The sequence below is a fragment of the Micropterus salmoides genome, unplaced genomic scaffold (genome assembly GCF_014851395.1).
Source record: "Micropterus salmoides isolate LMB-PRFRI ecotype aquatic unplaced genomic scaffold, ASM1485139v1 Ms_hic_scaffold_16, whole genome shotgun sequence".
NCBI lineage: Eukaryota > Metazoa > Chordata > Actinopteri > Centrarchiformes > Centrarchidae > Micropterus > Micropterus salmoides.
Window position 1 is genome coordinate 26,338,673 of NW_024040707.1, and position 13,132 is coordinate 26,351,804.

Consider the following 13,132-nt stretch of genomic DNA (forward strand, 5'->3'; position numbering starts at 1 on the left):
AAACACAAGTTTAAAGGGCTTTTTGAGGGTCAAGACTTGGTTTTAGGGTTCAGGTTAGAATTAGGTTAGGCATGTAGTTGTGATGGTTAAGGTTAGGGGCTAGGGAATGCATTATGTCAATGACGGGTCCCCACAAAGATCCTGCCACAAGGCTATTTGTGTGTATAATACGCCATCAGCAGCAAAAAGGACTTCAATGTGTCCTGTGTACTCCAGATATTTAGAAATTTCGTTTTTAGTCTTCAATAGGGATCAGGCTTCAAAACAGTGTGCAAAATATGGCGGGTCCTGGCCCTCTTAATTAACCCCTAGGACCCCCTGAAAACTTCTGAATCAAATTTCAAATTATATGTAGGTTCGTTTCACAGACTCGACAACAATATTCAACTTTGTTTACATTTGTTCATAGGCTGTGTAGTAGTCCCATAATTAGAGGAGTTCCCCTTTAAAACGAGCACTGTGAATAAGACGTAGCATATAAGACTCATACACACAGACACACAGTTCCCCCATCTGGCATCGGTTCATTCTTTCTAATCTCATCAAAGCTGTAATACTGTAAAACCTGAAACGATAGAGAGCAGAGGAACAAGGCTTGAAGAATTAAAGCAGATATCAGATAAGGATAAAGTTATACAAGAGGTAGCTTTATAGTATTAAAGAGGCTTTTAATCAACCTATGTGCCAATTCACTGGCAGAGAGACAACACAGCATGTAGAGGTGTGACAGCAGGAAAATGACTTACAGCAGGTGCTTTGCATTTGTTCACATACACAAATGTGGCACTCAAGAGCCCACTAAGTTGTGTGTGATGTATTATTGATATGAATAATCCTACTAGTTTCCCCTCCATTTGCTTCCTCCTTCTATCGTTATCTCACAATTTGCATTTGGCCTTTCCAGCAACCTAATGCCAGGATGAACTTTGTTAGGCCACAGACAGGGGTAATGATTAAATATTTATTAGACGCTCTGTCCTCATCTCTCTGCACATGAGAGCTCTCACGCAACGTCACACGCATGAACAAACGCACACCTCACAAGACAAACGGACAGATATTTCTCCTCACATACAGATGCAGATGCAAATGTCACCTTTGCTCTCTTCTGCCACTCTCAGTGATATTTGGTCCGAGATGAGAATGATAAGTGATGATTGGTTAGTTCTTCCACATGGCTGGAAGGTGATTGTCTGCTGAACCCTGATGCCAGCTAAGTGTCAGCTTGAGTCAGCAGCACCATGCTGCATGCTGAGGCCTTCAGAGCAGTCAGCAAAACTCATCCCGTGTGTGTGTGTGTGTGTGTGTGTGTGTGTGTGTGTGCGTGTGTGTGTGTGTGCGTGTGTGTGTGTGTGAGATCTCAACAAACACGTTTTTTTGTTATTCTCAGACTGTCATTGCTTTTGTTGACCGCTCTCTCTTCTTCCTGGGTGTCTGTATCTAAGTGCATGTGGTCCCTCACTGGTCATGTCTGTTTTCCTCCAGGCTGAAGACCAGAGACAAAGTGAGGACAGAAGAAGCTAGAGGTTGCACAAGAGGCTGTCCGTCCACATGTCTGCCCCTGCTCCAGGCAATCGGAGGTCTGGGTTGGGCTCTCGCCGGTAGGTAGTCAATGAGGACATGTTAGCGGTGTTGTTTTATTGTGACAGTGTTCACTTTTTATTCAGTAGTCAGTGCAATGTAAGATAACCACAGTTGAAAAGAATGTACATGTAGTTTTATCCTCCATTATTGTATATTGCTGTGTGAAGGGACCAGAACCTGTTTTTATCAAATGTCTTAGAGTAGGACATCAGTCCAAACTGGCCAAAAATTCTTACAGTGATGCAATGTAACTTTGGTCCTACGTTTGGGACAAGAAGTAAAAACATTTCAACTTTCGTCTCTTATGATATTTAGTACACACCAGAATATGAAGGCAGAAACGTGTGTGTTGAGTATATTGACAATGAGTTTATTGATAGATACCTTTTTGGGGAAAAAAATAATCATTTTTGTGACTGACCTTGTGGAGGTTTCAAAAGAGAATGCATGCTAATAAAATAAAGAGGAAAATGTAGCTTGGCAGCAGTGATGATTTGAGTCTATAACAACCACAAATTACAGCAGAATAGAAAGAAACCATGATAGCATTTACAACATCTCCAAAAAAGCACATTTTAAATAATTTCTGCATGCTCATATTGTTACCCAATATAAGGATACATTACGGAAGAAACAAAATGTTCCCTACCTATAAGCACACAGAAGTTAACAAGGAGTGCTGTTGAAAGGGGTATTGGACAGTGGAAGAGAGGATTCAGTGTTCTCCATGGAGTGTGCACAGCCCAGCTTTGCAACATCATTGGCACACATACTGTACAATACTGCACAATATATGCAAGATGCAGTATTAATATAGGTATTATAAACCTATAGATACGCCAAGTAGCTGAGTTAAGTCACCTTCTACTTTTAACCGGCATTTAACTGGCTTACTTACAGGCTACACATAAATGCCTATACATAAAATGTTGGCATACAACCACTGTCTTATGTCCTATGAAAGGTAAACTGTCAGAAAACTATAAGACAACATCATCATTTCTCTCAGCGGCTGAAAGTTTTGTAAAATACTCTAGGGTCTCACTCTCAAGACCAGTGTTTATGGTCTTAGGTTAACTTTCAGCATGACTCCAAGGAGTTATTCTGAGATGCTTGATAAATACAGACCCAGGTGGATTTTCAAAATGTTCTCTTCCTTTTATCAGCCTTTGTAAAGTGTCAATGATTTTTCTGCAGCTCGGTTATGTTGCTCCTTGCCAGATCTTCTCCTGATCTTTCCAGAAGTAGTAAAATTTTGTAAACGACTACTGCGTGTGCTGTGTATGTGCATGATTATTACTAAACTTAACACTTTCTGAGCACAGCTTATCTCCAATTGAACCGGTTGTTTTAAGAACTCTTATCCAACTCTGTCCCACTTTTTAATTAGGGGCCTGTTGTAAACAATGGCTTTATGATGGAACAAATCATTTATTAAAGCTTTATCAGTGTCAGGTATTAACCATTTATAAGAACATATTTTGGGTTGCCAGGTTGTGAAAAATCTCTCTGGCTGGTGTTTATCCTCCTCCAGCAGGACACTTAATAATAATAAATGTGAGTGCGGACAAGGATTATGAATTGGATCCATTGTGGAACAGGGAGCCAGTGAAGGTCCTGGAGGTGATGTGGTCACGGTTGAGTGAGGAAGTTGGCTTGCATCTGTGATTTTATTTCAGGGAGGCAGTTTGTCAGAGTGGAGGGAGTTGTAGTGGTGATGGATTTTGTAGAGATGTAGAGCTGGACGTCATCAGCATAGCAGCAGAAGTGGGGACCATAATGGTGAATGAGGTTACCAAGGGGGAGAATGTACAGGACAAATAGGAGCGGACCAAGCACCAAACCCTGGGGGACACCTTGGGACATGGGAGCAGTAGAGGAGGTGCAGTTGTTGATATTGATGATTTTGAAATGTTGTCTATTTGTGAGAGATGGTCTTAGTCACGAGAGGGCAGTACCAGTGATGTTGAGGGAGCATTCAAGGTGGGAGAGAAGAATGGTGTTGTCGATTTTTCACAGCCTGGCAACCCAAATTTTTTTCTAACCTAAGGTATATAACTCATATATAAAGCATTAGTAAATTAGTTTAACATCAATAAAATAGTGACTTACAACCTAAAAACTCCAAAGGGCTGCCATTTTGGAAAGTGTTACCCTCAACTCTTACTCAGTGCTCTCTCTCTCTTTCTCTCTGTTGCAGTCATGGTTGTGCCAGGATTTTACCCCTATTAGTTTCTGTACTTTTTTCAGTTAGCTCTAATGATCCTGCTGGAGGAGCCGTGATATTATTCACAAGAAGATGGGTTTAAAATAAAGTAGATGCAGTCAGCCACTTCCCACAGGCTGACCAGTGAACAGCAAGTTTACTGCAACCTGAACATGGTATATTAAGTATATTGATGTGTTTCCTCCTACAGCTGCTGGACTTCCTTTGCCTGTTTACTGGACAGTAGTTAAAGGATAAGTGTTATTGAGGTTTCATTGTCTACAGGGACCAGTGATGACATTTCCCACATCCATTAAGTCATATAGGCTCTGACTTTAATGTTCTGACTTTGCAGTGCAAATGATGCAATAATGTTGCATACAGAATGTATGTTTTATACCTAATTTACACTATATGATTGCTGGGTACTGATTTATTAATGTGTACCAGTTTTGAAAACAGTGGTCACTACTTAAATACACTGGAGAGACATTTTGGTGTTATTAGCTGGAGAGCTGAAAAATCACCACCTAAGTAGGTTTACTGTATATTGCCCCAAATCCACTTATAACTGTGTGTCAAGTGAGTTAAATTGTTTTTAACAGTAGTCTCATCCTGATGCAGCAAACCACAGGTTTATGTGTGGGTCACAGACAGATAAATGCCCTCCTGAACTGAAACCAACATGTCTGGTTGTAGTGGTGTTATTGGTAAGATGTAGCTACGGTTCAATCTGTGGCTGTGGTGTCCTCCTCTCTCTCGTCTCTTTTCCTCAGATTCAACCCTCTGAAGGTGCTGCAGCCCAAACGCCGCTTGCAGCAAATACTGGCGTCCTCGCCCGTCCCAGTGCCCAAGCCGGCGTCCGGGTCGGGGACAGGGACAGGGACAGCTGCGCCAGGGGCCACAGCGCCGGTGGCCATTCCTGTGCCCACGCTCCCTGCGTGAGACTTACTTCAGTTACAGTCTCAGAGAGCATGCTCCGTAGCGGTAGCTGCAGCTCCGCCATGCATTGTAGCCACTGAAACAAGACCAACGACAGCACACAGGCAAAAATTACGCTACCTGTCTTAATTAGACATGGTTTTCCCTCAATTCTCCAATTGTCCGTTTGCTATGCACCGCCCCCTTAGTTACTGTTACTACACTTGTTTAGCTTTACGTCCTAGAATGGCACATATGATGTTGGCGGATTTTCCACCAAAATTCACAGCAATGTTTTTTTAACAAAGGGTCCTTGATTTCCAACAGGTAGACAAAAGCAGTGTACCCCTTTCTATCAATTTGCCGGCTGAAATGACAACTGTAGCTGTAAAGTTTTATCAACTGTATCAATAGCTAAATAGCTAAGACTCTATCTCAGGCCGACTTCATGCTAACAAACTGAGTCATGTCCCAGATAAAAAGTATTTACATATCCTCACAGGTTGATGATTCATGTAAAAGACATGGAAATAAAGAAGCATTTTAAGAACTAACCACTGTGCTTGGCAAATGTAACAATATCTCAGGCTACACCCACACAACCAGATTTTTGTTTTAAAACACAGCACTTTTGCTACGTTTACACCTCCCGTCCAGACTAAAACAACAAATCCGAACACCTAAAACAGTGAAGTCTGGAAACGCTGACAAACCCGTTTTCACTTTAAAACTCCAGGCTATCTTATTGTCAGTCCATGCACAAAAAAAAGACCTGTTTAGACCGAGAGCGCTAGTAGCTAGCTAGGTAGCTAGCTATGTTAGTATAAAAGGCGTTGACAGCTCCCCAAAGCCCCTTACCCTAACTCTAACATCACAGGGGTGTGTGCATAAACCTAAGTCAGCAATTGTAGGCATGTAAGTCAGACTGATATCGGCCTGCTAGCAGCTAAGGTTAGCCTCCTTTGTGTTACTACATTGTTAGATTGTTGTAATTGTTATAAATTAAAAATGTACTGTTGAATAAGGTTTTTCTTATCTTAAGTATATTCCTATTACCATTGATCATATGAAATAGTTTCATCTCCAGTGATTAAAAACATTTTGTTATCTTAATTTTAAAGATTTAGTTGGATCATTTTGACTAGGTACATTTGCGGTAAACTTCTTTGACTGACAGAACCACTTCTGCTCATGTGCAGAACAGATCTGGCAGGCAGTACAGATTTGGCACTGACAGCCACTTCTAGTGCATTTTCAGTTGTTTTAATATAGATGGAGATCCGTTCTGCAGCTAAAATGTTGCCGTGGACGGAGATCTTTTTTTTTTTTTTTTTTACTCATTAAGTTTTTTTAAAACACAAACGTAGTAGTGTGGATGTAGCCTCGATTAACGCTGACTGTGGATGCTGTATTGTAAACTTCCCCATATACACTGAAGAGCAGGACAGAACTGTTGATGTTAGCCTAAACTCTAATAACATCCATGACCAGCTTCCACACACTGGGAAAATACCCCACCCATTATTGTGGCCTAGTTAACTAGCACCATGACCTTTGAAGAACAGTCAGTTACTAATGTATAGTAAACTTGCTAGCTAGGTAAACACACTGTTTAATCCATTCCTTGAAAGACAAATAACAAAATGACCATCCAAACTCTTTAAATGCAGAGTATCTTATTCATTTGAGCCCTTATGCAACATCCAAGAAGAAATCTAAGGCTTGACAGGCCTGCCATGCTTACAGGCAGTTGCTAAACTATGACGGCCAATGACTGTTTGAGGGCGGGGTTTAGTGAACGGTCAATTGCTGCAGTGCTGATTTGAGTTTGAAATGTAACAAATGTCCTTCAGACTTTGCAGTGAAGTCAGAGTTTCACTATACAATAACAATGAGATCCCAACTGGAGCTTTCATTGTTCATATTCAGCTTAGAAGTTGGCATCAGCAAATGCAAACAGCACAGACTTGTGTTTGGGGAGTGTGTGTTGTTGGGTCACATCACCCCTGAGTCTATTGATGTTCCGGCAGGAAAAAACAGAGGAAACCCTGATGTACACTCATGCACTAGAAATGGAGGATTTGCAACTCCATTTGGTCCTGGTTCTATGTCAATTTTCATTAGCATCAGGTTGTGTTTAGCGGCTACATGCAAGGTAGTAATAGTGCTGATGTTGTGCTGTGGAAGCATACTGTGATCACAAGTGATCACTGGTTCACCACAGCTGCTCAATCCACAGCAGAGAGTCGGTGAGACACCGACATTGCCTGGAATGAGAATGTGCTTTTTGGTTTATTTTGGTTTATTTCAAAATTAGATATGGTTTATCTAAAATGGTTTCAGCTTCTCGAGCAAAGTCTCTGTCTCCACCAGACACAAACCACAGAATAAAGTTATATTTCTATACTGCAGCCACTCACATTTACCAACACTTGACTCCTGGGCAACTCTCAGCACCTACAGCCCACCTACGGCTACCTCCACCACATTGTCACCCACCACCCACAGTCCAGTCACAGGTTCCATCCCAGCAGATGGATGGGAACGACTGTCAATCCTGAAACACTTGTGTACTGTGTACCCTCTTGAGGCTCACTGCTTCAGCTGCTTCCTGCCTGTTTCTGTTCTGTCTTGGCTTTTGTCATATATTGATCTTTGAAAACTACTGAGTAGTCAATATCTGGCCTCCTCCCTTATTGTATCACACAGGACACGTTTACTCAGCACAACTCTTGCTAGAAAGTTGAGTAAGTTGGGGTAGCATGAATAAAATAAATGTACATGTATGGATGTTCACAAAGAAGTAAGAATTACACATATTGTGTGTCAAATATTAGTGACCATTTGTAATGTTGAACACCTGCAAACTGTGTCCAGTGAGTTATTTAACATATTTTGCCCATTTAATTGGAATTGTGCTTCCAGCAGGTTGTTATTGCTTTAACATCGATATACAACCTCAGACTTAAATTGACTTAAACTTTTTCAGAGCAGCAGCTTAATGCTAAAACCAAATGTCAAAAAAACTGACTCCATAACGACAAGCAAAGGTTTGCTGGCATTAGGTAAGATTTTGCCACTAGAAGCTACTGGTCAGACCAGACCATGTGAGGCCAAAGCACCCTGAGTGTATTTACTTGAGCAACAGTGTGTTTTATGGCTTATGAATTAAACTTTTCATTTGTAAGATTGAATTTTTTATTTTTTTATTTCACAAGTTACATAGTCTCACTTGAAGTTGATTTGGATTTTTGTTTTTGTTATACTTTATCAAGTATAAAGACACTGAGTTGGTTGCAACACTGTGTCCATGTTTTGGATTTCAGTGAAGTGGCATGGAGTTACCGTGTCCTGTGTGAAAATCCCTCATGGCTGCTCTGATTGGTCCTGCTTGTCCCTTCCTCCCTCTGTAGAGGCCAGTGATTGGGCAACAGACATGTCCTTTTAAAGTAGCAGGTCATTACAACATTTAGTATGTCAATATCACTGATCATAAAACCTTACGATATCAGCAAGGAATGTCTTAGAAGAAGTTGCCCATCACAGATCATCGTTCCTTTTCCTGGCTACCACTGATATAACTGCACTGTGCTACTCAACAACTTTGTTTTCTTTAGCAGGATAGTAGCAATAGTTAAATGTGACATTTGTATATTTTACTTAAGCCCTACCTGCTTCCAGTCTCTAGCTACACATCTAACAGACCGAAATGAGAGAGTCATAGATCTCGGCACAAAAGCGAATAAGCATAATTACCAAAGTGTTGTAATACGTTCGCACAGTGCAGGATGAGGTTGTCTATATTATGGGCAGAGGAACAATCAGAGAGCAACTTGTTCATAGTTACTTTCAGCAGTGGGTATTCTACAGAAGAAGAAGAAGAAGAAAAACATATTTTTTTGGCAGTGTGTGGAGAGAAAGACAAACATTTCACAGCTGGCATCATTTTGACAATCAAATGGACCTGTGTGTCCTTTAAAGCCCATCCAGATTTTAGCAAGCAAATGTAAAATGTCCTGATATTTGTGATGTTGCGCTGTACTGTCATGGATATTATTTTGGTTTGTATCAGATGTGTCAGAGGTTGAATTTATGTTTGATTATGATTGTCTTTAATGTCTACCTAAAGCTTGTTTGGTGGAGTGAGGAAGGCACTTAGGAATAAATGCTAAGGCTTTTGCTGCTGCTCCCCTCTAATCACCTCAGAACATTTTATCTCTTGTGAATTGTCTTTCAGGATGCAGAGCGTTAGCTGTGTTCTGTGCCAGTAAAGGCATCATAGTTGCTTTGCATAGATGTTTCATGTGGGAAGCATAAGAGAAAAGCCTAACTATTAAAGCAGAGCTATCTGTATTTCCTTTTGTAAAGCTTTTAGAGAGCCACATCTCTTGGGCCCCTTCAGTGTTTGTGAGTGCTTGTTGATATCTAGCATCTGCCTGCCCGCAGCTCAGGCGCTGAATGAATTAGACGAACCCTAAGAAATGCTATGTGCCGAACAGCTTTGTCTCGCCTCAGTGGTAAAGTGTGCACACACTTCACATTGTATCGTTCTGGTGTGGTCCTGTGCTGTCCTCTGTGATTTAACACCCTGTTGTCTCTGCCTGGTCAGGTTTGACTACTGCAGGTTCATAGAACTAGACTACGTTCCCATGGAGACAGGCTATATGGTCTCAATGCGCCCGACTAAAGGCTATGCATCGACCAAGTCGCCGACTAAAGGATACACTTCCACAAAGTCTCCGGATCGCCACAGCCGTTCAACAAACTCTCCCTCAACCCCTCGTTCTCGGTCTGTCCCTCTTCTTTCCACCATCAGTGTTGACTCTCTGACGCATGGGAATGATGAGACCCTTTGCACTGTTAATGTTTCATGATGTTACAATAGAAAACAATGGGAGAATTGTTTCCATAGCATCATGTCTAGTCTGACCTGTTACTCCCTTCTTCTTTTCTCTTTGTTCTTTCCTCACTTTATTTCTTTTGATGAATGCTTCTTGAAGTTATATCATCGAGTGTGTTTTGATTTTTGGTTTCTGTTTTCATCTTTGCAGAGCACATCATCTTTTTGAAAAATCACTGTCAGTGCCCAAAGGAGCGTGTGTCCTTGTTTGGAAGGCACAACTGTTGTCTGTTGGCACTGACTTTTTTGTATTTGTAATGTGTCTGTGTATACTTGTGCCTTTTTGTGTACACGGTGTATTGGCATGTTAGTGGACCTGGATTAACATTTGCTCTATTCATGTGTATTTTGAATTGTGTGTTTGAACAGAATGATGATGGTTTTGCTCAACAGCTAACAGAATTGACAGTCACCTCATTGTCTGGAGTGTGGATTCATAGTGTTACCAGGAACAGATTAACATGTTTCCTCTTACTTTGGACCAGGCGGACGCCGGCTGCACCCAGTAATAGAGATCCCTATGGCAACACCTCCATCAGCAGCAGCAGCAACTCAGGCTCTTGTAAAGGCAGTGATTGCAGCCCCACCAAAGGGTAAGACATCAGAAACTCCATGGCCCATTCAGTAATTCAAATAATTAGAAGCTTCTCCAACTCAGTGTTCTTGTCTAAAACACTCCCTAGAATGATTAATTCCACTCTTTTTATACCAAACATGAAAGGTGCAAATAGAAATTGAAACTTTGTGATTTCCGCGCCTCAGTGAAAATCAGATCTTAATTCCTGTTACATTTGGCTTGATTTGAATCCTACAACACTTATTTCTATTCCCATTCCCTAGCTGTCTTTTTATTAGCCTGATAATTTGACTAAACTGCCATTTCATTTTCACTTCATCATCTAAATCGCTGAAAAAATGATGTGGGTGGCAATACAGAGGTCTGGAAGCAGGCTCTAAATGTAAAGTTTTTCCCTGTTTCTTTTTAACACGAGCAAAATGATTTACCCTCCTTGATTTCCTCAAAAGTGTAGTACTTTCAGTATTTTTAATCATTTTTTTTATATAATAATAGTGGATCAAACAACTGCATGTAATGTATAAGGTGTTGCTCGTAGTAACAAACCTACAGAGAATGATCACCCCACTCTGCAGTTCCCCTCAGCCCTATGGAGTGTTTTAGTGTCTTTTAACTCACTATTTTGGATTTACTGCCCAGTTGTAAAGAACTCTGATAAACACCTCTCATATGCTTTTGTACTAGACGTCTTCAGAAGTACACGTCATGCACAGACAACCATGGTATCCGGCCCCCTCCACCAGAGCAGTACCTCACACCCCTGCAGCAGAAAGAGGTGTGTATCCGACACCTGCGGGCCAGGTTAAAGGAAACCATCAACACTCTGCAAGACAGGTGAGATACTGAAAAAGAAATAGAGATTATCAATATTGACCAGAAAGTCAGTTCTTACATTTTACTTGTTCCCTACAACCCCTATTCCAATGAAGTTGGGACGTTGTGTAAAACGTAAATACAAACAGAATACAAATTTGCAAATCCTTGTCAACCTATGTTCCATGGAATACACCACAAAGATATTTAATGTTCAAGCTGATAAACTGTAGTGTTTTTTGCAAATACTCACTCACTTCAAATTTGATGCCTGCATGTTTACCGCTGTGTTACATCACCTTTCCGCGTTTAACAACACTCAATAAGCATTTGGGAACTGAGGACACTAATTGTTGAAGCTTTGTAGGTGGAATTCTTTCCCAGTCTTGCTTGATGTACAACTTCAGTTGCTCAACAGTCCGGGGTCTCCGTTGTCGTATTTAGTGTTTCATAATGCGCCACACGTTTTCAGTGGGAGACAGGTGTGGACTGCAGGCAGGCCAGTCTAGTACCCGCACTCTTTTACTACGAAGCCACGCTGTTGTAACACGTGCAGGATGTGGCTTGGCATTGTCTTGCTGAAATGAACAGGGACGTCCCTGAAAAAGACGTTGCTTGGATGCCAACATATGTTGCTCCAAAACCTGTATGTACCTTTCAGCATTAATGTGCCTTCACAGATGTGCAAGTTACCCACTAACAGCCCCCCCCCCCCCCCCCCCCCATACCATCACAGATGCTGCCTTTTGAACTTTTCGCTGATGACAATCCGGATGGTCATTTTCCTCTTTGGCCCAGAGGACACGATGTCCATAAAACAATTTGAAATGTGGACTCGTCAGACCACAGCACACTTTTCCACTTTGCGTCAGTCCATCTCAGATGAGCTCTGGCCCAGAGAAGCCGGTGGTGTTTCTGGGTGTTGTTGATATATGGCTTTCACTTTGCATGGTAGAGTTTTAACTTGCACTTGTTGATGTAGTGACGAACTGTGTTAACTGACAATGGTTTCCTGAAGTGTTCCTGAGCCTATGTGGTAATATCCTTTACACATTGATGTCGGTTTTTAATGCAGTGCCGCCTGAGGGATCGAAGGTCACGGGCATTCGATGTTGGTTTTCGGCCTTGGCGTTTACGTGCAGAGATTTCTCCAGATTCTCTCGTCGTATGTTGAGAAACGTTGTTCTTAAACTGTTGGGCTATTTGCCACGCAGCTGTTCACAAAGTGGTGAACCTCACCCCCATCCTTGCTTGTTAATGACTGAGCCTTTCGGGGATGCTCCTTTTATACCCAATCATGACACTGTTTCCAGTTCACCTGTTCACCTGTGGAATGTTCCAAACAGGTGTTTCCTCAACTTTCCCAGTCTTTTGTTGCCCCTGTCCCAGCTATTTTGGAGCATGTTGCGGGCATCAGATTCAAAGTGAGTAAATATTTGCAAAAAACAACAACGTTTATCAGTTTGACGATTAAATATCTTGTCTTTGTAGTGTATTAAATTGAATTTAGGCTGAAAGATGCAAATCAATGCATTCTGGTTTTATTTACGTTTTACCCAACGTCCCAACATCATTGGAATTGGGGTTGTAAATATTACCCTAATATAATTTATTTATTCCTTATTTCTCCTTTGTCTCTTCTTCATTTTCACCCTCTCAGGGACACAGAGATAGATGCACTGAGAGGCCAGCTTTACAGGATGCAGGAGGACTGGGTTGAGGAGGAATGTCACCGTGTAGAGGCTCAGCTGGCCCTAAAGGAGGCTCGTCAGGAGATACAGCAGCTCAAAGAAGCTGTGGACACTGTTCGTGCCAGGCTCAGTGATGCTGGGGGACTCAGCGGGGACATAGGGGTCCAGAAGTACTTCCAGGACATCAATACTCAGAACCACAAGCTTGAGAACCTGTTGCTTAACATGGAGCTAGCCCAGGCTGGATTAGCCAAGGAGGGGGAAGCCATACCAGGCTGCCGAACCCGTGTTGGGGGTTCGGCACCGGCATCAGTATCAGGGGAAAGTCCAGGAGGAATACCCAAACCAGCTGTAGGAGGGAGAGGGTCTTGCTCTTGCGATGGTTCCCCAGCCCGATCTCTGACCCGGAGCTCCACCTACACTAAGCTGAGTGATCAGGC

At 41.9% G+C, this 13,132-nt stretch overlaps 1 protein-coding gene across 1 annotated transcript in view; it reads left to right on the plus strand.

The window, feature by feature from the left end:
* The window catches only part of snphb (syntaphilin b), a 35,358-nt gene that overhangs the window by 12,856 nt on the left and 9,370 nt on the right, over positions 1–13,132 (plus strand). The window contains 5 exon segments of the mRNA XM_038723129.1: positions 1,486–1,601; positions 9,321–9,500; positions 10,097–10,204; positions 10,873–11,022; positions 12,662–13,130. Of these exon segments, the coding sequence (XP_038579057.1) occupies positions 1,552–1,601; positions 9,321–9,500; positions 10,097–10,204; positions 10,873–11,022; positions 12,662–13,130 (957 nt within the window). The 5' untranslated portion in view covers positions 1,486–1,551.